The sequence below is a fragment of the Oncorhynchus mykiss genome, chromosome 5, assembly GCF_013265735.2.
Source record: "Oncorhynchus mykiss isolate Arlee chromosome 5, USDA_OmykA_1.1, whole genome shotgun sequence".
Lineage (NCBI taxonomy): Eukaryota > Metazoa > Chordata > Actinopteri > Salmoniformes > Salmonidae > Oncorhynchus > Oncorhynchus mykiss.
The window spans coordinates 73,739,110-73,766,303 of NC_048569.1; the positions used below are offsets into that span (position 1 = coordinate 73,739,110).

Genomic DNA, 27,194 nt, shown 5'->3' on the forward strand with positions numbered 1-27,194 from the left:
GAGAGAGAGAGAGAGAGAGAGAGGCAAGAAGGGCCTTCTATGCCATCAAAGGGGACATCAAATTTGGCACACCAATATAGAACCCATTTCCCTTTATGGTTGTGAGGTCTGGGGTCCGCTCACCAAGCAAGAATTCACAAAATGGGATAAACACCAAATTGAGACTGCATGCAGATTTTGCAAAAATATCCTCTGTGTACAACGTAAAACACCAAATAATGCATGCAGAGCAGAATTAGGCCGATACCCACTAATGATCAAAATCCAGAAAAGAGACTTTAATTCTACAACCACCGAAAAGGAAGCGATTCCCAAACCTTCCATAACAAAGCCATCACCTACAGAGAGATGAACCTGGAGAAGAGTCCCCTAAGCAAGCTGGTCCTGGGGCTCTGTTCACAAACACAAATAGACCCCACAGAGCCCCAGGAGAGCAACACAATTAGACCCAAACAAAATAACAGCGCAAACTAGATTGTTATTTGGCCCTAAACAGGGAGTACACAGTGGCAGAATACCTGACCACTGTGACTGACCCAAACTTAAGGAAAGCTTTGACTATGTACAGACTCCGTGAGCATAGCCTTGCTATTGAGAAAGGCCGCCGTAGGCAGACCTGGCTCTCAAGAGAAGACAGGCTATGTGCACACTGCCCACAAAATGAGGTGGAAACTGAGCTGCACTTCCTAACCTCCTGCCCAATGCATGACCATATTAGAGACACATATTTCCCTCAGATTACACAGACCCATAAAGAATTTGAAAACAAACACCATATCTATTGGGTGAAATAGTACAGTGTACCATCACAGCAGCAACAAATACTATTGTAAATACAACCCATATTTATGTTTATTTATTTTCCCTTTTGTACTTTAACTATTTGCACATCATTACAACACAGTATATAGACATAATATGACATTTGAAATGTCTTTATTATCTTTGTAACTTTTGTGAGTGTAATGTTTACTGTTTTTTTAATTGTTTATTTCACTTTTGTTTATTATCTATTTCACTTGCTTTGGCGATGTTAACATATGTTTCCCATGCCAATAAAGCCCTTAAATTAAAATGTATTTTAATTGAGAAAGAGAGAGGGAGGAGGCTGCCCCCCAGAGACCTCTCATTATCTAAATGACCCAGAGTTTCACTGGCCAGGGTAATAAGATAATTTGACAGTTTTATAGGGCTAGTTAAATTAGAGCAAGCAGCTAGCCTGATTACCGCCTGGAGGGCCCAGTTGACCTTGACCTAACCACAGGGTTAGGAAGGGGTTAAGGCTCACAAGGTGAAGGGTGGTGTGAGGTTCATGCTAAGACACAGGCACGCACACACACACACACACACACACACACACACACACACACACACACACACATACACACACAAACGTACTGAGGCATGGCTCCTGATCTGGACTTCTGCACTTCTCCTTCTGAGTCGGAGGATGAAGCACCTGAACAGAGGCACAGAGGGATGAGAAATAGAGACCTTTCAGTGAGAGTTGTCTGTACATTCATTCAAAGGACAGGAATTTAATAACAGTGAGTGCAGAGATAGTAGCAGTTACCCTGGATGTAGACCTCTGCCGAGGTGTTGTCCGCCCCCAGGCTGTTGGAGGCCACGCAGGTGTAGCGTCCCGTGTCGTCCTCGAAGGCCTCAGCGATCACCAGCGTGTGTAGGGCACCATCCCTCCAGATCTGGATGTCAGGACAGTGGTGCAGCTCCCGCCCCTCACAGAACCACCTGGACACACACAGAGAAAACATTCACTTAAATACCACTCTACAAACAGCCATAGGCCCCACCAATGTGTTGATACAAGTAAGAGCCATCACTTAAGATAAAACTATTTAATTCATTTCAGATTAGCGGTTATAATCAAGACTATGAAGACTGTGGTCTGCCAATCAGAGTAATTAATCAGATTACTGTAAACCCCCCTCCATACGCACCCACACACCTGAGTACTGCCGGACAGACACCGCCACTCATCTGTGATACATTGGTTTTGGGATCATTGAAATCTTTCATGGTTTCCATACAAATGTTATCCAACCTTAGTTTATGTGTGGTTACTGTTTATACTGTGCATTCACTTATGAGTCCCATTTCTCACTCTCAACACCATGTCCACTGTGCAGTGTAGATACAAAGTTGTATTCGACTTTTTCTCACATATGCCTTCACAGACACCTCTACCCTCTGGGCATGTCTCAGAGAGTGTTTCCGTACCTGCTCAAGCTCAGCGCTGAGGCAATGACAAAACACAGAGTTACAGGAAACAGACACATCCCCTCCTTCCCTAACCCCAGACGTCTGAGTTTCTGCCTGGGCTGGAGCGTGGTCTGGTGGGACCTGCCTTGCTCGATACCTGCCTTGCTCGATCAATCACTCACTTCTCACTCACTTCTCCCCTCTCTGGATTGCAGGAGGCATAAGACAGTCTACAGACAGTCTACCACACTAAACAGGCCTAAAATAGTCTACAGACTGTCTACCACACTAAACAGGCATGAGACAGCCTATCAGACTAGACAGGCCTCAGACAGTGTACCGCACTAAACAGGCATGAGACCATCTACCACACTAAACAGGCCTAAAATAGTCTACAGACTGTCTACCACACTAAACAGGCATGAGACAGTCTACCAGACTAAACAGGCCTAAAATAGTCTACAGACTGTCTAAAACACTAAACAGGCATGAGACAGTCTACCAGACTAAACAGGCATGAGACAGTCTACCATACTAAACAGGCATGAGACAGTCTACCAGACTAAACAGGCATGAGACAGCCTACCAGACTAGACAGGCATGAGACGGTCTACCAGACTAGACAGGCATATGAGACAGCCTACCAGACTAGACAGGCCTAAAATAGTCTACAGACTGTCTACCACACTAAACAGGCATGAGACAGTCTACCAGACTAAACAGGCATGAGACGGCCTACCAGACTAGACAGGCATGAGACAGCCTACCAGACTAGACAAGCATGAGACAGTCTACGAGACTAAACAGGCATGAGACAGTCTACCAGACTAAACAGCCATGAGACAGTCTACCAGACTAAACAGGCATGAGACAGACTACCAGACTAGACAGGCATGAGACAGCCTACCAGACTAGACAGACATGAGACAGTCTACCATACTAAACAGGCATGAGACAGTCTACCAGACTAAACAGGCATGAGACAGTCTACCAGACTAAACAGGCATGAGACAGTCTACCATACTAAACAGGCATGAGACAGTCTACCAGACTAAACAGGCATGAGACAGCCTACCAGACTAGACAGGCATGAGACGGTCTACCAGACTAGACAGGCATATGAGACAGCCTACCAGACTAGACAGGCCTAAAATAGTCTACAGACTGTCTACCACACTAAACAGGCATGAGACAGTCTACCAGACTAAACAGGCATGAGACGGCCTACCAGACTAGACAGGCATGAGACAGTCTACCAGACTAAACAGGCATGAGACAGACTACCAGACTAGACAGGCATGAGACAGCCTACCAGACTAGACAGGCATGAGACAGCCTACCAGACTAGACAGACATGAGACAGTCTACCACAGTAAACAGGCCTAAAATATTGCAAGAAACAGAAAGGAGACAGTCTACCAGACCCAATCTGTCTCATCTCTGTTCACAGAGCCAATGATCAAACCAACCACTACTGATGCCACGTCACCACTTCAAACACGGCCACAATATTCCCAGAACCATCTCACTCCTGCTTCGCCATGCTTTTGCTCCTCCTATAAAATGAGAAAACATGCTCCTATACAGCTGTAACTTTATTGCCTGCCCATTAACCCCAGCAGTGAGAGGAGAAGGAGGAGGAGCAGGAATTCAGAATGGACGAAGCACAGCTGTTCTGTTCCGCCGATGGCAGACCTCGGGAGATTCCAGCCTTTCTGGAACGCTGTATAAAATGCCCTGCATTCCTCTGCCTGGCTATTATACACTTTACATTATACCCTCACTTCACCCTGCCAGTCAGATGTCAGGACAGACAGGCAGGCAAAGGCAGGCAGGCAGGCAAGCAGGCAAAGGCAGGCAGGCCTTTTATTTTGCCTATTATTTACACCTGACGTGAGAGAGATGCTGAGAGAAGAAATGGATGGAGAAAGTGAATGAGAGTGCTGGGTAGAACAAGAGTGTGAATGAGTGGTGTGTCGGGCAGGCTCTGAAAGGACAACTGCATACACAACACTCTGTCATTATCGAAACGAGATCGCACAACACAATTCATTAGCACCACTGGCAGGTGGATGAGCCGAAGGGATTTAGTCATAATATTCCGACTGTCAGACTGCACTGAACTGAATGAGAAAAGGGGTTATTCCCTGTAATAGCTACAGTTGAAGTCAGAAGTTTACATACACCTGAGCCAAAAACATTTAAACTCAATTCCTGACATTTAATCCTAGTAAAAATTCCCTGTCTTAGGTCAGTTAGGATCACCACTTTATTTTAAGAATGTGAAATGCCAGAATAGTGGTAGAGAGGATGATTTATTTCAGCTTTTATTTCCTTCATCACATTCCCAGTGGGTAAGAAGTTTACATACACTCAATTAGTATTTGGTAACATTGCCTTTAAATTGTTTAACTTGGGTCAAACCCTTCGGGTAGCCTTCCACAAGCTTCCCACAATAAGTTGGGTGAATTTTGGCCCATTCCTCCAGACAAAGCTGGTGTAACTGAGTCAGGTTTGTAGGCCTACTTGCTCGCACACACTTTTTCAGTTCTGCCCACACATATTCTATGGGATTGAGGTCAGGGCTTTGTGATGTCCACTCCAATACCTTGACTTTGTTGTCCTTAAGCCATTTTGCCACAACTTTGGAAGTATGCTTGGGGTCATTGTCCATTTGCAAGACCCATTTGCGACCAAGCTTTAACTTCCTGACGGATGTCTTGAAATGTTGCTTCAATATATCCGAATTATAAGTGAAATAATCTGTCTGTAAACAGTTGTTGGAAAAATTACTTGCGTCATGCACAAAGTAGATGTCCTAACCGTCTTGCCAAAACTATAGTTCGTTAACAAGAAATTTGTGGAGTGGTTGAAAAATGAGTTTTAATGACTCCAACCTGTGTATGTAAACTTTCGACTTCAACTGTATGTCTTAGCATGGTAAGCAAGGCTAGTCATAAGCCTACACTTGGGGACATTCAGCTGTTCTCCCATAGGAGAAAGTTTGTTGGTTCCAGGGAGGAGACTTTTTGGTTCCACGTCAAACCCTTTTGGGTTGCATGTTAAACCCCTGTGGAAAGTGTCCTATATGTAACCCAAAAGTGTTCTACCTGGAACCAAAAAGGGTTCTTCAAAGGGTTCTACTATGGGGACAGCCGAAGAACCCTTTTAGGTTCTAGATAGCACCTTTTTTTCTAAGAGTGTGCTGTAACTGGGACTGCTCTGAACTGTTGCTACAACCACTGCTTTCCCCTTAGTAATGACCTAGTCTCGATACCAGTCGTGTGTCTTAGCATGGTTAGCGAGGCTAGTCATAACCCTATATTGTGACAGCACTGAACTGCTCCTACTGCTACAGCTCTAATATTAACCTCTCGTAACTGGGTTCTCTTCCTTATTTCCTGATTAAGTGAAATGAAGGAAAGTTAGCCACAGCCTATCGTCCAGGAAGACAGTTAGTTATGTGTTAAATTATAGGAAACAGATCAGGTCTGTTAGTGACACGAGGCCTCGAGCAGGGAGGCAGGGAGGCCTTGTGTTATCCAGCAGCAGCAGCAGCATGTCATCCACACAGGCAGCTGGAGGCCAAGAGTCAGCCACGCTCCAAACATCCACAGCTCTCTCCATTGTACTGATGAGGCAGTCTGTGACAAACATGCCAAGTCTTTGTACAGTGCTTTTCCCTCTACCCAAGAGCATGGGTTTGCTGTTTGATCTGATTTATAATTCTCAGTAATATCAAAGGCTTGAGTTGAGGAGCTGAAACAGTTCCGTGGAGACAGTGCACTGAGATGACAGCAGAAGGAAATTGAAAGTCTTGATTGTTTGAGCAAAGCAATATGTCTGCGTGGTTCAGGATCAATTTCTCACATTAGAAAAAACAAAATAACTTGGTTGGTTAAAATCCATCTTCTGGGAATTAGCTCTGAATTAATAATCAATGGGATTTGTGGGTTTTTTTTTGCTCTCATGCCAAACTGTTGAGTCCCCATTTCTCTACGATAATCACAATGACTTGTAGTCTCCCTCAGATTCTCAGTGCCACATGCTCCCAGTTTGAAGTATCCACCACCATTTAGCTGGAACAGAATAATTTGGACTATACATTCACTAGAGGGTACAGTTAAAATAGAGGGAAAGAGAGGAGAGCAGAGTAGGCATCCAGGAGCCGATGTTCAACCTAACAGGAAGCCAGAACTGCAGAGTAAACTCCCAGTGAGCACCACAATAAATAAATACATATTAATCAAACCCTAATGACCTGCTATTATGTGTAATTACTGAGTAAACTCAGTTAGAAACAGACTATCTGCAATGTTCCTTGTTTAAACCCCACTCCATGTAACTTTGTGGAATGTGCTGAACATAACTCACTTTTCTTACTGTTCTCACTGTTCCTTCTCACTGATCTTACTGTTCCTTCTTACTGTTCTCACTGTTCCTTCTCGCTGTTCCCTCTCACTGTTCCTTCTCACTGTTCCTTCTCACTGTTCCTTCTCACTGTTCCCTCTCACTGTTCTTTCTCGCTGTTCCTTCTTACTGTTCCTTCTCACTGTTCCTTCTTACTGTTCTCACTGTTCCTTCTTACTGTTCATACTGTTCCTTCTTACTGTTCCTTCTCACTGTTCCTTCTTACTATTCCTTCATACTGTTCTCACTGCTCAACATAACCCTGCTGTTCTCACTGTTCCTTCTTACTGTTCATACTGTTCCTTCTTACTGTTCCTTCTCACAGTTCCTTCTCATTGCTCCTTCTTACTGTTCCTTCTTACTGTTCTCACTGTTCCTTCTCAATGTTCCTTCACACTGTTCCTTCTCGCTGTTCTCACTGTTCCTTCTCCCTGTTCTCACTGTTCTCGCTGTTCCTTCTTGCCGTTCCTTCTCAATGTTCCTTCACACTGTTCTCACTGTTCCTTCTTACTGTTCCTTCTCACTGTTCTCGCTGTTCCTTCTCACTGTTCCTTCTTACTGTTCTCACTGTTCCTTCTCACTGTTCCTTCTTACTGTTCTCATTGTTCCTTCTCATTGTTCTCACTGTTCCTTCTCCCTGTTCTCACTGTTCCTTCTCCCTGTTCTCACTGTTCCTTCTCATTGTTCTCACTGTTCCTTCTCCCTGTTCTCACTGTTCCTTCTTTTTTTTTCTTCTAATTTTTACCCCTTTTTCCTCCCCAATTTCGTGGTATCCAATTGTTGTAGTAGCTACTCCCGTACGGGCTCGGGAGGGACGAAGGTTGAATGTCATGCGTCCTCCGATACACAACCCAACCAGCCGCACTGCTTCTTAACACAGCGCGCATCCAACCCGGAAGCCAGCTGCACCAATGTGTCGGAGGCTACACCGTGCACCTGGCAACCTTGGTTAGCGCGCACTGCGCCCGGCCCGCCACAGGAGTCGCTGGTGCGCGATGAGACAAGGACATCCCTACCGACCAAGCCCTCCCTAACCTGGACGACGCTAGGCCAATTGTGCGTCGCCCCACGGACCTCCCGGTCGCGGCTGGTTACGACAGAGCCTGGGCGCGAACCCAGGGACTCTGATGGCACAGCTGGCGCTGCAGTACAGCACCCTTAACCACCGGGAGGCCTCACTGTTCCTTCTTACTGTTCCTTCTCACAGTTTGTTCCTTCTTACTGTTCTTACTGTTCTCACTGTTTTTTATTACTGTTCTCACTGTTCCTTCTTACTGTTCTCACTGTTCCTTCTTACTGTTTGTTCCTTCTTACTGTTCTCACTGTTCCTTCTTACTGTTCCTTCTTACTGTTCTCACTGTTCCTCCTTACTGGTCCTTCTCATTGTTTGTTCCTTCTCACTGTTCCTTCTTACTGTTCCTTCTTACTGCTCTCACTGTTCCTTCTCACTGTTCCTTCTCACTGTTCCTTCTCACTGTTTGTTCCTTCTTACTGGTCCTTCTTACTGGTCCTTCTCACTGTTTGTTCCTTCTTACTGTTCTCACTGTTCCTTCTTACTGTTCCTTCTCACTGTTCCTTCTCACTGTTTTTTCCTTCTTACTGGTCCTTCTTACTGTTCCTTCTCACTGTTTGTTCCTTCTTACTGTTCTCACTGTTCCTCCTCGCTATTCTCACTGTTCCTTCTCACTGTTTGTTCCTTCTGACTTTTCCTTCTTACTGTTCTCACTGTACCTCCTCGCTATTCTCACTGTTCCTTCTCACTGTTTGTTCCTTCTTACTGTTCTTACTGTTCCTCCTCGCTATTCTCACTATTCCTTCCTACTGTTCCTTCTTACTGTTCCTTCTCACTGTTTGTTCCTTCTCACTGTTCCTTCTCACTGTTCCTTCTCACTTTTCTCACTGTTCCTTCTTACTGTTCCTTCTCACTGTTTGTTCCTTCTTACTGTTCTCACTGTTCCTTCTTACTGTTCCTTCTTACTGTTCCTTCTCACTGTTTGTTCCTTCTTACTGTTCTCACTGTTTTTTATTACTGTTCTCTCTGTTCCTTCTTACTGTTCTCACTGTTCCTTCTTACTGTTTGTTCCTTCTTACTGTTCTCACTGTTCCTTCTTACTGTTCCTTCTTGCTGTTCTCACTGTTCCTTCTTACTGTTCCTTCTCACTGTTTGTTCCTTCTCACTGTTCCTTCTTGCTGTTCCTTCTTACTGCTCTCACTGTTCCTTCTCACTGTTCCTTCTCACTGTTCCTTTTCACTGTTCTCTCTGTTCCTTCTTACTGTTCTCACTGTTCCTTCTCACTGTTCCTTCTCACTGTTTGTTCCTTCTTACTGTTCCTTTTCACTGTTTGTTCCTTCTTACTGTTCTCACTGTTCCTTCTTACTGTTCCTTCTTACTGTTCTCACTGTTCCTTCTCACTGCTCCTTCTCACTGTTTGTTCCTTCTCACTGTTCCTTCTTACTGTTCCTTCTCACTGTTTGTTCCTTCTTACTGTTCCTTCTCGCTGTTTGCTCCTTCTTACTGTTCTCACTGTTCCTCCTCACTATTCTCACTGTTCCTTCTTACTGTTCCTTCTCACTATTTGTTCCTTCTCACTGTTCCTTCTCACTGTTCCTTCTTACTGTTCTCACTGTTACTCCTCGCTATTCTCACTGTTCCTTCTCACTGTTTGTTCCTTCTTACTGTTCTCACTGTTCCTCCTCGCTATTCTCACTGTTCCTTCCTACTGTTCCTTCTTACTGTTCCTTCTCGCTGTTTGTTCCTTCTCAATGTTCCTTCTCGCTGTTCCTTCTTGTTGTTCCTTCTCACTGTTCGTTCCTTCTTACTGTTCTCACTGTTCCTCCTCGCTATTCTTACTGTTCCTTCTTACTGTTCCTCCTCACTGTTTGTTCCTTCTCACTGTTTCTTCTCGCTGTTCCTTCTTACTGTTCCTTCTCACTGTTCCTTCTTACTGTTCCTCCTCACTGTTTGTTCCTTCTCACTGTTCCTTCTCGTTGTTCCTTCTTACTGTTCCTTCTCACTGTTTGTTCCTTCTTACTGTTCTCACTGTTCCTCCTCGCTATTCTTACTGTTCCTTCTTACTCTTCCTCCTCACTGTTTGTTCCTGCTCACTGTTCCTTCTCGCTGTTCCTTCTTACTGTTCCTTCTCACTGTTTGTTCCTTCTTACTGTTCTCACTGTTCCTCCTCGCTATTCTTACTGTTCCTTCTTACTGTTCCTTCTTTCTGTTCCTTCTCACTGTTCCCCCTCACTATTCTTGTAACTGTTCCATAACTACAGACGCTGGGAGATGGGAAGGAAGTACAGGGTGAGGATTTAATAACAAATAGACATGAAACTAAAAAAGAACAGCGTCTGGACAAGAGAAACAAAACAACATCAATGCAGATATGAAACTGAGGAAGTGACAGATATAGGCGAGGCAATCAATGACGTGATGGAGTCCAGGTGAACGATGAAGCACCGGTGCGCGTCACGATGGTGACAGGTGTGAGTAATAATGAGCAGCCTGGCAAACCTTGAGCGCCAGAGAGGGGGAGTGGGAGCAGACGTGACATTCTCACTGTTCCTTCTCCTTGTTCTTTCTCACTGTTCAGATGGAGCAGCACTGGGCTGGGCTGACTAGTCCAGATGTGGCCTAGCAGCTGTGGGTACTGTGGGTACTGTGGGTACTGTGGGTGTGAGAGCAGGACGCAGCCACCGTGTAAAAATTACTTTTAATGATCTGAACGATAGCCCTTCATTAACACACCCTTCACCTTCACCATCCTATTCCTATTACACACCCTGTAGTACAATAACAGTAGGAAACACACTCTGGTCCAGACATACACACACACACACACACACATACACACAATGGCTGGGTGTGTAAGCTAGGAGAAATTACCTGAGTGTTTTATCCTGGCCTCTCCTTTCCTCTCCCACCCCTAGGCCCCAAGCCAGACGACTTCCAGACATCCCCCACAACCCTCCCCCCCACACACATGCACTAACCCTACTTTATCAGAACCTTGACTGCACCCCTCCGTCCATCAGAACAGCTGCTCCTACCAGCTTTACAAATAAACCTGAGGTGAGCTGAGTTCTGTACAGTATCCTACAGTTGGATTTATCAGAGGGAGTGGGGAGTAGGAGAGCTGGTTATTGTGAATGTGCCTCATTAAGGTATAAAATAGGGATTTTGGGCTATCTGGTCCTCTGAGTATCTGTTACACAACACATCGATGTAAACACAAAGGCTGAACCACCAAAAATGCTAAAAATGGCAAGCCATGACAAAAAGTTGAATTGTGAAGGATGAGATAAAACCATCCACAAAACTATCCTTGGCCCTCTCTGGTGCGTGTCGAGGGCCTCAGTCACCTCATCTGACCCGGTCGTTAATCGCTGCTGTTGATGGAAAGATTTACAGAGCGAAGCTTAGTTTCACCACGACCAAAGAGCCATAAGAGCAGAGAGAGAGAGAGAGAGTGTGTTAGGTTTCGTAAATGGCTGATTCAGACTTGAAATCACAGAACAATACAAAGTAATTTGGGGAGAGGGAGAGGGATAGAGATGCCCTTGAATGGATTCCATCAGGACAGCGGAACAGAGGGTTAGAGACCAGAACACACACCCACCACCCAAAAGTGTATATGAGGATAGAGTATGTACGGCATGCATAATGCTCAGTCTCTCCTCAAATGGTGACCACAGGAATCAAGCAAAGAAAAAAACTGGACTAGAGTTAAGGAGCAACACTTACGTCTTTATTCATAATTACAAACTGCACCATGAAGTTGAAATAAAACCAGCCAACAGTGAATTTTAGACCAACAATTGTTATATAAAAAAAGTATTCAGTAATGCCCTTGGAAGAGTTTCAAAGACAGGCCAAGACCACAGTCTGTAAAGTTCTCAAGTTAGCTTGTTTTTTGTTTAAAAAACTCTCCAAACACACACATACAGTACAGTATGCATGCACACTTGCAGACCCACCTGCACTCGAAGACCCACCTGCACTCGCAGACCCACCTACGCTCGCAGACCCACCTACACTCACAGACCCACCTGCACTCGCAGACCCACCTACACTCGCAGACCCACCTACACTCGCAGACCCACCTGCACTCGCAGACCCACCTACACTCGCAGACCCACCTACACTCACAGACCCACCTGCACTCGCAGACCCACCTACACTCGCAGACCCACCTACACTCACAGACCCACCTACACTCACAGACCCACCTACACTCACAGACATAAGGAAACTATTTCACTAATACAGACACACCAGTTGGGGAGCAGTATATCAATCTCCTCATTAAAAACCAATACACAATCACCCGGCTGTGAAATGCCATGCAAAATCTAGGGCTCTTGGGCTTTAGGAACTTTATAGAACCTGTGCAAACATCACTGTAAATAGATCTGAAAGCACAATGACACTTAAAGGCTTTGGAACAGTGGGTACACATATGGTCGGGCCTCAACACTAAACACAAATGAGCTCCTCCTACTGCAGTTACCTACGCACCTGTTAAAGTAACGACAACATAATGCACTGATTCAACACATTCATTGTTGGAAATGAAACAGCAGCATTATTCCATATTGTTGTTTGGGACCTTTTTACTGAAGAACATGTCTGTTTTTTATGATTGTGTTTTGCTTTCTGTGTATTGTTGTGTATAATTACATGTATTTTAATGTGTATATGAATGTGTAGTTTAATGTGTTTATTTCATTGTGATGTGTCAGTTTGTGCTAAACAGGACTCGACTGGTCTTAACATTGACTCCCTGTCAAAATACAGGTGAAATATATATATATTTTTTATATATACAAAATATGCAGACACTCAGAAACATAACAAGTTTATCTGAAAACTGATTAGAAAAAGGGGCACTAATGGTCTACAGACTAATCTCGCCCATACAGTGCATTCGGAAAGTATTCAGACCACTTGACCGTTTCCACATTTTGCTACGTTACAGCCTTATTCTAAAAGTGTTTTGATTACCTCATCAATCTACACACAATACACCATAATGACAAACCAAAAACACGTTTTTAGAAATGTTTGCAAATTTATAAAAAATAAAACGGAAATATCATATTTACATAGACCACCATTCAAAAGTTTGGGGTCACTTAGAAATGTCCTTGTTTTCAACGAAAACATAAATTAAATAAGTTGCAAAATTAATAGGAAATATGGTGAAGTTGACATGGTTATAAATAATGCTTTTTAATTGAAATAATAATTGTGTCCTTCAAACTTTGCTTTCGTCAAAGAATCCTCCATTTGCAGCCTTGCAGACCTTTGGCATTCTAGTTGTCAATATGCTGAGGTAATCTGAAGAGATTTCACCCCATGCTTCCTGAAGCACCTCCCACAAGTTGTACTGGCTTGATGGGCACTTCTTACGTACCATACGGTCAAGCTGCTCCCACAACAACTCAACAGGGTTGAGATCCGGTGACTGTGCTGGCCACTCCATTATAGACAGAATACCAGCTGACTGCTTCTTCCCTAAATAGTTCTTGCATAGTTTGGAGCTGTGCTTTGGGTCATTGTCCTGTTGTAGGAGGAAATTGGCTCCAAATACACGCCGTCCACAGGGTATGGCATGGCGTTACAAAATGAAATGATAGCCTTCCTTCTTCAAGATCCCTATTACCCTGTACAAATCTCCCACTTTACCACCACCAAAGCACCCCCAGACCATCACATTGCCTCCTCTATGCTTGACAGATGGCGTCAAGCACTCCTCCAGCATCTTTTCATTTTTTTCTACGTCTCATGAATGTTCTTCTTCGTGATCCGAACACCTCAAACTTAGATTTGTCTGCACATAGCACTTTTTTCCAATCATCCGTTGTCCAGTTCTTTTGCCCCTCCTAATCTTTTCTTTTTATTGGCCAGTCTGAGATGTGGCTTTTTCTTTGCAACTCTGACTAGAAGGTCAGCATCCCGGAGTCGCCTCTTCACTGTTGATGTTGAGACTGGTGTTTTGCGGGTACTATTTAATGAAGCTGCCAGTTGAGGACTTGTGAGGCGTCCGTTTCTCAAACTAGACACACTAATGTACTTGTCCTCTTGCTCAGTTGTGCACCGGGGACTCCCACTCCTCTTTCTATTCTGGTTAGAGACAGTTTGCGCTGTTCTGTGAAGGTAGTACACAGCGTTGTACAAGATCTTCAGTTTCTTGGCAATTTCTCGCATGGAATAGCCTTCATTTCTCAGAACAAGAATAGACTGACGAGTTTCAGATGGAAGTTTGTTGTTTCTGGCCATTTTGTGGCTGCAATGGAACCCACAAATGCTGATGCTCCAGATACTCAACTAGTCTAAAGAAGGACAGTTTCATTGCTTCTTTAATCAGGACAACAGTTTTCAGCTGTGCTAACATGAATGCAAAATCTGTTTTCTAATCATCAATTAGCCTTTTAAAATGATAAACTTGGATTAGCTAACACAACGTGCCATTGGAACACAGGAATGATGGCTGCTGATAATGGGCATCTGTACGCCTATGTAGATATTCCATAAAAAATCAGCTGTTTCCAGCTACAGTAGTCATTTACATTAACAATGTCTACACTGTATTTCTGATCAATTTGATGTTATTTAAATGGGCAGAAAATGTGCTTTTCTTTCAATAACAAGGACATTTCAAAGTGACCCCAAGGTTCTGAACGGTAGTGTAAGTATTCAGACCCATTACTCAGTACTATATTGAAGCACCTTTGGCAGCATTTACAGTCTTAAGTCTTCTTGGGTATGACGCTACAAGCTTGGCACACCTGTATTTTGGAAGTTTCTCCCATCGTTCTCTGCAGATCCTCTCAAGCTCTGACAGGTTGGATGGAGGGCGTCGCTGCACAGCTATTTTCAGGTCTCCAGAGATGTTCGATCGGGTTCAAGGCTGGGCTCTGGCTGGGCCACTCAAGGACATTCAAAGACTTGACCCGAAGCCACTCCGGTGTTGTCTTGGCTATGTGCTTAGGGTTGTTATCCTGTTGGAAGGTTAACCTTCACCCCAGTCTGAGGAACTGAGCTCGCTGGAGCAGGTGCTCATCAAGGATCTCGCTGTCCTTTGCTCCATTTATCTTCCCCTCAATCCTGACTAGTCTCCCAGTCCCTTCCGCTGAAAAACATCCCCACAGCATGATGCTGCCACCACCATGCTTCCCCGTAGGGATGGTGCCAGGTTTCGTCCAGACGTGACGTTTGGCATTCAGGCCCAAGAGTTACATTTTGGTTTCATCAGACCAGAAAATCTTGTTTATCATGGTCTGAGAGTCCTTATGGTGCCTTTTGGCAAATTCCAAGAGGAGTGTCATGTGCCTTTTACTGAGGAGTGGCTTCCGTCTGGCCACTCTACCATAAAGGCCTGATTAGTGGAGGGCTGCAGAGATGGTTGTCCTTCTGTAAGGTTCTCCCATCTCCACAGAGGACCTCTAGAGCTCTGTCAGAGTGACCATAGGGTTCTTGGAAACCTCCCTGACCAAGGCCCTTCTCCCCCGATTGCTCAGTTTGGCTGGGCAGCCAGCTCTAGGAAGGGTCTTGGTGGTTTCAAAGTTCTTCCATTTAAGAATGATGGAAGCCACTGTGTTCCTGGGGACCTTCAATACTGCAGAAATGTTTTGGTACCCTTCCCCAGATCTGTGCCTCAACACAATCCTGTCTCAGAGCTCTATGGACAATTCCTTCAACCTCATGGCTTGGTTTTTGCTGAAATGCACTGTCAACTGTGGGACCTTATACAGACAGGTGTGCCTTTCCAAATCATGTCCAATCAATTGAATTTACCACAGGTGGACTCCAATCAAGTTGTAGAGACATCTCAAGGATGATCAATGGAAACAGGATACAAGTGAGCTCAATTTCTAGTCTCATAGCAAAAGGTCTGAATACTTACAGTTGAAGTCAGAAGTTTACATACACTTAGGTTGGAGTCATTAAAATTTGGTTTTCAACCACTCCACAAATTTCTTGTTAGCAAACTATAGTTTTGGCAAGTCGGTTAGGACATCTACTTTGTGCATGACGCAAGTAATTTTTCCAACAATTGTTTACAGACAGATTATTTCACTTATAATTCACTGTATCACAATTCCAGTGGGTCAGAAGTTGACATTCATTAAATTGACTGAGCCTTTAAACAGCTTGGAAAATACCAGAAAATTATGTCATGGTTTTAGAAGCTTCTGATAGGCTAATTTACATAATTTGAGTCAACTGGAGGTGTACCTGTGGATGTATTTCAAGCCTACCTTTAAACTCTCTGCTTGACAATCAAAAGAAATCAGACAAGACTTCAGAAAAACATTGTAGACCTCCAAAAGTCTGGTTCATCCTTCGGAGCAATTTCCAAACACCTGAAGGTACCACGTTCATCTGTACAAACAATAATACACAATTATAAACACCATGGGACCATGCAGCCGTCATACCGCTCAGGAAGGATACGCGTTCTGTCTCCTAAAGTTGAATATATTTTGGTGCGAAAAGTGCAAATCAATCCCAGAACCACAGCAAAGGACCTTGTGAAGATGCAGAAGGAAACAGGTACAAAAGTGTCTATATCCACAGTAAAAACGAGTCCTATATCGACATAACCTGAAAGGCCGCTCAGCAAGGAAGAAGCCACTGCTCCAAAACTGCCATAAAAAAAGCCAGACTACGGTTTGCAACCACACATGGCGACAAAGATCGTACTTTTTGGAGAAATGTCGTCTGATCTGATGAAACAAAAATAGAACTGTTTGGCCATAATGACCATTGTTATGTTTGCAGGGGAGGCTTGCAAGCCAAAGAACACCATCCCAACCGTGGCAGCGTCATGTTGTGGGGGTGCTTTGCTGCAGGAGGGACTGGTGCACTTCACAAAATAGATGGCATCATGAGGAAAGAAAATTATGTGTATATTTTGAAGCAACATCTCAAGACATCAGTCAGGAAGTTAAAGCTTGGTCACAAATGGGTCATCCAAATGGACAATGACCCCAAGCACACTTCCAAAGTTGTGGCAATACGGCTTAAGGACAACAAAGTCAAGGTATTGGAGTGGCCATCACAAAGCCCTGACCTCAATCCCATAGAAAATTTGTGGGCAGAATTGAAAAAATGTGAAAAAGTGTGTGCGAGGCCAACAAACCTGACTCAGTTACACCAGCTCTGTCAGGAGGAATGGGCCTACAAACCTGACTCAGTTACACCAGCTCTGTCAGGAGGAATGGGCCTACAAACCTGACTCAGTTACACCAGCTCTGTCAGGAGGAATGGGCCTACAAACCTGACTCAGTTACACCAGCTCTGTCAGGAGGAATGGGCCTACAAACCTGACTCAGTTACACCAGCTCTGTCAGGAGGAATGGGCCTACAAACCTGACTCAGTTACACCAGCTCTGTCAGGAGGAATGGGCCTACAAACCTGACTCAGTTACACCAGCTCTGTCAGGAGGAATGGGCCTACAAACCTGACTCAGTTACACCAGCTCTGTCAGGAGGAATGGGCCTACAAACCTGACTCAGTTACACCAGCTCTGTCAGGAGGAATGGGCCTACAAACCTGACTCAGTTACACCAGCTCTGTCAGGAGGAATGGGCCAAAATTCACCCAACTTATTGTGGGAAGCTTGTGGAAGGCTACCCGAAACGTTTGTCCCAAGTTAAACAATTTGAAGAAAATGCTACCAAATACTAATTGAGTGTGTGAAAACTTCTGATCCACTGGGAATGTGATGAAAGAAATAAAAGCTGAAATAAATAATTATCTCTACTATTATTCTGACATTTCACATTCTTAAAATAAAGTGGTGATCCTAGCTGACCTAAGACAGGGAATTTTTATTAGGAACAAATGTCAGGAATTGTGAAAACTGAGTTTAAATGTATTTGGCTAAGGAGTATGCAAACTTCTGACTTCAACTGTATTTAAATAAGTTATTTCTTTTTTGTATTGTTAATACATTTGCAAAAATGCTTTGCTTTGTCATTAAGGGTATTGTGTGTAGATTGATGAGAAAAAATATATGCATTTTAGAATGAGGCTGTAATAAAATGTGGGAAAAGTCAAGGGGTCTGTAATGGCTCTCCTCTTCGTCTGATGATGAGGAATAGGAATCATCGGACCAACACGCAGCGTGGTAAGTGTTCATGGTAAATTTAATTAAATAAACTGAACACTGAATGACAAAAACCAACAAAGCGAGTGAACGACACGAAACAGAAAGCAACTACCTACAAACACAGGTGGGAACAGGCTACCTAGGTATGGTTCTCAATCAGAGACAACGATTGACAGCTGCCTCTGATTGGGAACCATACCAGGCCAAACACATAGAAATATAACACACAGAACAAAACATAGAAATGAAAAACATAGAATGAAAAACATAGAATGCCCACTCCAACTCAAACCAAAATAGAGACATAAAAAGGAACTAAGGTCAGGACGTGACAGGGTCTGAACACTTTTCAAATGTACTGTATGTTGATAATCTGGGAAACCAAACTGGCAAACGTGCTGACAGCAGCAAAGGAAGGTCCTGTCTTAGATCCTATTTCTCAATCTGTTTTCTCTCTCTGGGGGAGGAACAGTGTCAACAGGAAATATGGAAAGTCTTGCATGGCATCAGATATCTGAAGTTAGGGTGTGTGTGTGTGTGTGTGTGTGTGTGTGTGTGTGTGTGTGTGTGTGTGTGTGTGTGTGTGTGTGTGTGTGTGTGTGTGTGTGTGTGTGTGTGTGTGTGTGTGTGTGTGTGTGTGTGTGTGTGTGTGTGTACACTAAAAGGGAGGGAAATAATGGTAAATGCTATTTGATACTGGAGTCGCCATTTCTATGAGGCAGGGTTAGGGGTCATGGGCCAGGGTTCAGAGGGAGTATTCTGAACAGAGGACAGCCGGAGAAGATACTGTAGAGTGAGAGAGAAAGGGAACGAAGCTCCATGGAGACAGTGACAGACGCATTTGCAGCAGCTGAGCTGTAAATGATGAATGAGCATGAGTATACGCACAGACACACACACACACATACACACACAATAAAATAAGCTGATATAAAATAAACTGATATAGAGCCATGTAAAAGGATAGGAAAATAGTGTGATAAGGGTAGGAAAATAGTGTGATAAGGGTAGTGAAATAGTGTGAAAGGCAAGGGGCCAGGGTTGCCCTGAGGTGGTGATATTCAAACAAACTTAGCTTTTTTTGTTAATGAGTGGCCCAACACTGAAGGAAACCATGTTCAGCATCAAAATACAGTGCCTTGCAAAAGTATTCATCCCTCTTGGTGTTTTTCATATTTTGTTGCGTTACAACCTGTAATTTCAATGGATTTTTATTTGGACTTCATGTAATGGACATTCACAAAATAGTCCAAATTGGTGAAGTGAAATTAAAAATATATATTTTTTCAAAAAAATAAAAATAATAAACAACGGAAAAATGGTGCGTGCATATGTATTCACCCCCTTTGCTATGAAGCCTTAAATAAGATCATGTGCAACCAAATACCTTCAGAAGTCACATAATTAGTTAAATAACGTCCACCAGTGTGCAATCTAAGTGTCACATGATCTGTCACATGATCTCAGTATATATACACCTGTTCTGAAAGGCCCCAGAGTCTGCAACTTCACTAAGCAAGGGGCACCACCAAGCAAGCGGCACCATGAAGACCAAGGAGCTCCACAAACAGGGTCAGGGACAAAGTTGTGAAGAAGTACAGATCAAGGTTGGGTTATAAAAACATATCAGAAACTTTGAACATCCCACGGAGCACCATTATATCCATTATTTAAAAATGGAAAGAATATGGCACCACAACTAACCTGCCAAGATAGGGCCAACCACCAAAACTCTCAGACCAGGCAAGGAGAGCATTAACCAGATAGGCAATAAAGAGACCAAAGATAACCCTGAAGGAGATGCAAAGCTCCACAGTGGAGATTGGAGTATCTGTCCATAGGACCACGTTAAGCAGGTGGCCATCAAGGAAAGTGCTATGTCTGGCGCAAACCCAACACCTCTCATCACCCCAAGAATGCACCCGGATGCTTTTCATCGGCAGGGACTGGGAAACTGGTAAGAATTGAAGGAATGATGGATGGCGCTAAATACAGGGAAATTCTTGAGGGAAACCTGTTTCAGTCTTCCAGAGATTTGAGACTGGGAAGGAGGTTCACCTTCCAGCAGGACAATGACACTAAGCATACTGCTAAAGCAACACTCAAGTGGTTTAAGGGGAAACATTGAAATGTATTGGAATGGCCTAGGCAAAGCCCAGACCTCAATCCAATTGAGAATCTATGGTATGACTTAAAGATTGCTGTACACCAGTGGAACCCATCCAATTTGAAGGAGCTGGAGCTGTTTTGTCTTGAAGAATGGGCAAAAATCCCAGTGGCTAGATGTGCCAATCTTATAGAGACCATAGTCCAAGAGACTTGCAGCTGTAATTGCTGCAAAAGGTGGCTCTAAAAAAGAGTTGACTTTGGGGGGGGTGAATAGTTATGCACACTCCAGTTTTGTGATTTTTTTTGTCTTATTTCTTGTTTGTTTCACAATAACAAATATTTTGTATCTTCAAAGTGGTAGGCATGTTGTGTAAATCAAATGACACAACCCCCCCCCAAAAAAAATATATCTTAACTCCAGGTTGTAAGGCAACAAAATAGGAAAAATGCCAAGGGGGGTGAATAATTTCTCAATCCACTGTAACTTATACCATGACCCAGTAAAGCTCTCTATCAAACACCACAAATCAACATTATAACCGTGAGGTTGCAACATCGCTTAATTTGAGACCCACACTCATATCGGCACTGCAGCCACAACTTGATTTGATCTGATTAATAAAGTCCAGCCCTGGGATAGTCACTGACCCCAGCACCAAATTAAACAGCTATTTAAACCAAGCAAATGCATTAACGGGTTAATAAAATATGACAGATTCACCAAACAATGACACCAACAAGTAAGTCAACTTAAAACTGAGAACCACAGCAGGCTACATCAACAACAACAGCAAGGTTCAAAGCTCAGAGTTACTTACCTGTGCTGAGGTACTTCCCGAGTTATTGAATATCAGAATGATGTCACTTCTGATTTCCTTTATCTCCAAGTTAAGTGATTGAAGAGTGATAGAAAGTTTCAACTTCTGAGAGAGAGACCCTCACTAAGCCACTGCCAGAAACACTGACACACTCACCAACTCTGCCACCGCAAGTAATACTGAGACACACACGAGGCACAGAGAGAGAAGAGTGGGAGGGAGCAGGGGAAAGAGCTGCCAAATTCCACACAAATGGAGAGAGACAGAGCAGGAGAGAGACAGTATGATTTTTTTGAATCAACAAAGATTCTTGTGAGACACGTGAGTCGGACTCTGATCTCTTGGAATGACTCCAGTTGAACTCTCTTTTGATCACTGTCTCGTTTGTTCTCCTGCTCTCTTGCTGTCAGTGTCAGTAAATGACACATCCATTCCCACTAGAGCCCACTGTGGCTGGACCAGGGACCCAATGAGGAAGCAGGAAGGAGAGACGCTGACACCTTGTCCAGAGTGGTCATGGTTAGAAGAGATCCAGTCAAGTCTGACATTAATTTGACAAAATCCGGCTCTCTTCTAGCCATGACTGTCCAGAGCCTCCCAGGCTGGGACACAACGGGGGTTACACACCCCAACTCCACACCATCCATTCCAATTACTCTCTCTGGGTCAATAACACTGGTGAATATAACAAAAACCATTCTGAAACAGGATGGTACATCCTTTAAAAAAGTATATCCAGGAGGGTTGAAACAATGGTGGCAGTAATATGTTTACCTCAGATGATTGTATTTGTGGGTGGCACAAGTTTAATGAGCAAAGCAGCAGAGGCCAAATGTTATCCTAGCGGCTTCTTTGTCAAGTTTGTTTCCTATACTGTATTCTGTCTGCTTTTATCCTGCTGACAAGTTTAGCAGGCTGGGTCACAGTCTACTGGTCATCTAAAAGCCCCACAATACCCCTCAGTTCTAGGACTGACACAGGGCCAGATGACTTGAGGAAAAGGAGGCCGTTGGGGCTTAATTCTGTTTGTGGTAGAATTATGAGAAATAAAAAATTACAGTTCTATGTGACATCAGATATTTTGTTTTGCGTGCCAAATTGAAATAGGCCACTTATATAACCCACTTTGGCCTGTTCTAAAAAAGCCTAGTTGGGTTGGCGCCCCCCCTTGGGTTGTGCCGTGGCGGAGATCTTTGTGGGCTATACTCGGCCTTGTCTCAGGATGGAAAGTTGGTGGTTGAAGATATCCCTATAGCGGTGTGGGGGCTGTGCTTTGTAGGTGGGGTTATATCCTGCCTGTTTGGCCCTGTCTGGGGGTATCGTCAGATGGTGCCACAGTGTCTCCTGACCCCTACTTTCTCAGCCCCTAGTATTTATGCTGCAGTAGTTTATGTGTCGGGGGGCTAGGGTCAGTTTGTTATATCTGGAGTATTTCTCCTGTCTTATCCAGTGTCCTGTGTGAATATAAGTATGCTCTCTCTTATTCTCTCTCTTTTTCTCTTGTTTTCTCTCTCTCTCTCTCTCTCTCTCTCTCTCTCTCGGAGGACCTGAGCCCTAGGACCATGCCTCAGGACTAGCTGGCCTGATGACTCCTTGCTGTCCTCAGTCCTCCTGGCCGTGCTGCTGCTCCAGTTTCAACTGTTCTGCCTGCGGCTATGGAACCCTGACCTGTTCACCGGACGTGCAACCTGTCCCAGACCTGCTGTTTTCAACTCTCTAGAGACAGCAGGAGCGGAAGAGATACTCTCAATGATCAGCTATTGAAAAGCCAACTGACATTTACTCCTGAGGTGCTGGCCTGTTGCACCCTCGACAACCACTGTGATTATTATTATTTGACCCTGCTGGTCATCTATGAACATTTGAACATCTTGGCCATGTTCTGTTATAATCTCCACTCGGCACAGCCAGAAGAGGACTGGCCACCCATCATAGCCTTGTTCCTCTCTAGGTTTCTTCCTAGGTTTTGGCCTTTCTAGGGAGTTTTTCCTGGCCACCGTGCTTCTACACCTGCATTGCTTGCTGTTTGGGGTTTTAGGCTGGGGTTCTGTACATCACTTTGAGATATCAGCTGATGTAAGAAGGGCTTTATAAATACATTTGATTTGATTAGTTATGATGGAACTAGACCCATTTAGAGCGCATATCACCTGGTCAGTAAGGGACAGATGGCTGTGAACCCTGCCTGATCATGTCCTGTACAACACACACACCCAGCCCTGAGACTGGCTACAGCCCTCACACTCCAAACGCTTACTGTACACAGAGATGGGCAGTATTTCTGTTACATGTATGTGAAATATGTACAGTGCATTCGGAAATTATTCAGACCCCTTGACTTTTTCCAACTTTTGTTACATTACTGCCTTATTCTAAAATGTATTAAATTCATTGTTTTCCTCATCAATCTACACACAGTACCCCATAATGACAAAATGAAAATAGGTTTTTGCAAATGTATTAAAAATAAATATTTCAATTACTCCTGAGTATTTTGCATTACACTGGGCTAAAATACACTCTAATGTATTTTGCATTACACTGGGCTAAACTACACTCTAATGTATTTTGCATTACACTGGGCTAAACTACACTCTAATGTATTTTGCATTACACTGGGCTAAACTACACTCTAATGTATTGTGCATTACACTGGGCTAAACTACACTCTAATGTATTTTGCATTACACTGGGCTAAACTACACTCTAATGTATTGTGCATTACACTGGGCTAAACTACACTCTAATGTATTTTGCATTACACTGGGCTAAACTACACTCTAATGTATTGTGCATTACACTGGGCTAAACTACACTCTAATGTATTTTGCATTACACTGGGCTAAACTACACTCTAATGTATTGTGCATTACACTGGGCTAAACTACACTCTAATGTATTGTGCATTACACTGGGCTAAACTACACTCTAATGTATTGTGCATTACACTGGGCTAAACTACACTCTAATGTATTTTGTAACAAGATACTTTCAAGAGTTGTAATTTGTATTTTCAAAATACATAAACATTTTCTATACCATTTTTTATAGCGGTTCACCATTTTGTGGCCCCCTTTCACCCCACATGGTATCAGATGTCTGATGGCACTATGGTGTAATACGAGCTAAATGATCTAAATGTAAATGTATATGTACAAATTAACAATTAGAAAGCATACTGAGTATTATTCTAATGAACTCAGCCCTAATAATAATACCCAGTGTGCTTTGCAGTTCATTTTGGTATGTTCGTTTTCACATATACATTTACATTTTGGTCATTAACAGACACACTTATCAAGACTGACTTACAAGTCAGTGCATTCAACTGAGGTAGATAAACAACAACATATCACAGTCACTGTATTAAATATAAGTATTTGGAAGTTTATTTTTGATACATTGATCTTTATGGTATTTTGTAATTGTATTTAGTATTTTTTGCCCATCCTGACTGTACAGTTAACATAAAGTAAAGTGGTTGAGGTTTCTCTAGTGCACTGGGGCAAGGCCTGATACAAGAGCTAACATCAAATGCAGAATGAAAGGGTGTAGTTTTTCACTCAATGAAATGCTCAGCAGGGGTTCAGGTTTTGGGGTTTACAGCGTTGGGTGAATTGCCCAGTGATATTTTGGTCTGTGTGTGTCAATGGAGGCGCCGTCTGAGTGGCTGCCACTGGGACGAAGCAGCAGGTGGAATTATTTATGGTACTTGTTGCTAGGAGGGGTTGATACTATAGACAGTGTGTGTGTGTGTGTGTGTGTGTGTGTGTGTGTGTGTGTGTGTGTGTGTGTGTGTGTGTGTGTGTGTGTGTGTGTGTGTGTGTGTGTGTGTGTGTGTGTGTGTGTGTGTGTGTGTGTGTGTGTGTGAGAGAGAGAGAGAGAGAGAGAGAGAGAGAGAGAGTGTGTGTGTGGGTCAGGGTTGGGCTCAATTCAGAATTTTAGATTTGACTCCTGTTGAACTCATGAGTTGATTCTAATTGAATTCGCCACACCTCACATGTTGTAGAATTAGTATTTGAGTTTGAGTGACAGGAAGTAGATTTAAATTCAGTGCAATTCAAAGAAATTCCACTCAGAACATGAGTGCCATTCAATCTGACAGATCACACTACCAAAATATATAACTTTTCTCTGTAAACAATGTTCATATACTCTTGTAACCTTTGTGGATAGAATAGCTAGTTACTATGTATTTCCACGGGTCATTTAATTTGTTTGGCTTCCTTTTGAAGGCGTCAGGGTCAACTTGAGGGTTACTGGTGCATTCTGGGAAATGTAGTCACACATTTTTTTTTGTCACGTGCCGAATACCACAGGTATATTGTATAGTGTACCTTACTGTGAAATGCTTACTTACAAGCCCTTAACCAACAATGCAGTTTTAAGAAAATAGAGTTAAGAAAATATTTATAAATAAACAAAAGTTTAAAAAGTAGCACAATAAAATAACAATAACGAGGTGGTACCAATATACGGGTGGTACCGATACCAAGTCAATGTGCGGGGGTACAGGTTTGTTGAGGTAATTTGTACATGTAGGTTGGGGTAAAGTGACTATGCATAGAAAATGAACAGCGGGGGTTTAAGTGATTAATGAAATATAATAACTTTCATAATTACTTTGAATATTCGCATACAGGTTTTGTTTTCCATAATCATTCATTTTAAGTGTTTGTCCTGAAAATCGATTGTTTAACAATATTTGATATGTATGTACACTACCGTTAAAAAGTTTGGGGTCACTTTATAATGTCCTTGTTCTTGAAAGAAAAGCACATTTTTTGTCCATTAAAAAACATCAAATTGATCAGAAATACAGTGTAAACATAGGTAATGTTGTAAATGATTATTAGCTAGTAGCTGGAAATGGTCGATTTTTTTCTGGAATATCTACATATGTGTACAGAAGCCCATAATCAGCAACCATCACTCCTGTGTTCCAATGGCAGGTTGTGTTAGCTAATCCAAGTTTATCATTTTAAAAGGCTAAATGATGATTAGAAAACCATTTTGCAATTATGTTAGCACAGCTGAAAACTGTTGTCCTGATTAAAGAAGCGATGAAACTGGCCTTCTTTATACTAGTTGAGTATCTGGAGCATCAGTATTTGTGGGTTTGATTACAGGCTCAAAATGGCCAGAAACAAAGAACTTTCCTCTGAAACTTGTCAGTCTATTGTTGTTCTGATAAATGAAGGCTATTCCATGCGAGATATTGCCAAGAAACTGAAGATCTCGTACAACGCTGTGTACTACTCCCTTCACAGAACAGCTTAAACTGTCTCTAACCAGAATAGAAAGAGGAGTGGGAGGCCCCGGTGCACAACTGTGCAAGAGGACAAGTACATTAGAGTGTCTAGTTCTTTCTTGAGAAACCAAATTGTTTCTCAAGAAAGGGTTTGGTTTCATATCCATTCCATTGGAGCTACGCTACTGTGATAAAGACATGAACATAACTGTGTGTGTATCCTCCGGCTTAAGTGAACATAAAACACAGGTAAATGAGACAATGAGTTTGACTATTTCTGGATGTTCCCATTACTAATAATAGGCTGGCCCACAGTAGTTCAACCTCAGGCCTGCTGTTGCTGAGTGCTCTCTGGTCTGTATAGAATCTGGCCTGCCCCCTCTGTAATCATTAGGGCTATAACACAGTGTTCAGGGAGGCTTGGTTCAGGAAGAGAGAGATCCTTTAGAACTGGAAGAGATGGTTCTGGCTGAGAGCATCAGGACTTTACAAGATGTTAGTCAACTGACTGAGCATGAAGAGCCTCCTCCCTATGAACAGCCATTGCCTTATGGAAAACACACGTACAATACAGTATCCACATTGCCCAACACAAGCACTATCACATTACACACCCACTTCATATGGAAACACCCATAAACAAACATGTACACTCTTGCTTACACGTAGGCAAACCCATTTACACAGAATAGGCTATTTAGCTTTTTAAAAGGGTCAAGTCAGTGTAGCAAGATATCATACAATGTCATCATCATGACAAACTCCACATTCCCCAAGGAAACCAACTGACACAAACAAAAATAAGTTGGACCACTCATGAAGTCCACTTCGATGGGAGCAGAAATTACAACAAATATGCAATGAATTGCAAATGTAATACAACAAAACAGACATCTAGGAAAACACGTTTAAACATTTTCTAACCTCTAAACGGACTTATGATCTCAACATGGAGAGGAGAGGATGCCACGTTTTCAGCTAAGGTGAAACAAACAAGTGGATGTCGTAAAAATGCCTGATGTGAGAATTTAAAATGTAGAGAGATTTCAAGAACCATCTTCTGTTTCCATCTACCAGGTCAGCGAAGGATAAGAGAAAGGGAAAGTTCATAGCAGGCTTTCAGACCATAAGGTGGACTTAACTACAGTTTCTGCCGTCGCAGCAACTTCAGCTCTGCTGACATACAGTACATGGAACACAGCAACAAAGAGTAGCCTGATCCATGACCAGGTCACATGCTATAGGCTCTGGGTCTCCTGTAGAACTAT

At 43.1% G+C, this 27,194-nt stretch overlaps 1 protein-coding gene across 8 annotated transcripts in view; it reads right to left on the reverse strand.

Moving 5' to 3' along the window:
* Window positions 1–27,194, reverse strand: part of palld (palladin, cytoskeletal associated protein) — a 95,739-nt gene that overhangs the window by 47,254 nt on the left and 21,291 nt on the right. For 7 of the 8 annotated variants that reach the window (XM_036978355.1, XM_036978352.1, XM_036978354.1 and 4 more), the window contains exons 3-4: window positions 1,574–1,749; window positions 1,399–1,459 (exon numbers count right to left, since the gene is read on the reverse strand). In XM_036978355.1, the coding sequence (XP_036834250.1) occupies window positions 1,399–1,459; window positions 1,574–1,749 (237 nt within the window). Of the gene's footprint in view, window positions 1–1,398; window positions 1,460–1,573; window positions 1,750–20,675; window positions 21,064–27,194 lie in introns of those variants that run through there. The other variant, XM_036978357.1, reaches the window with a different exon arrangement.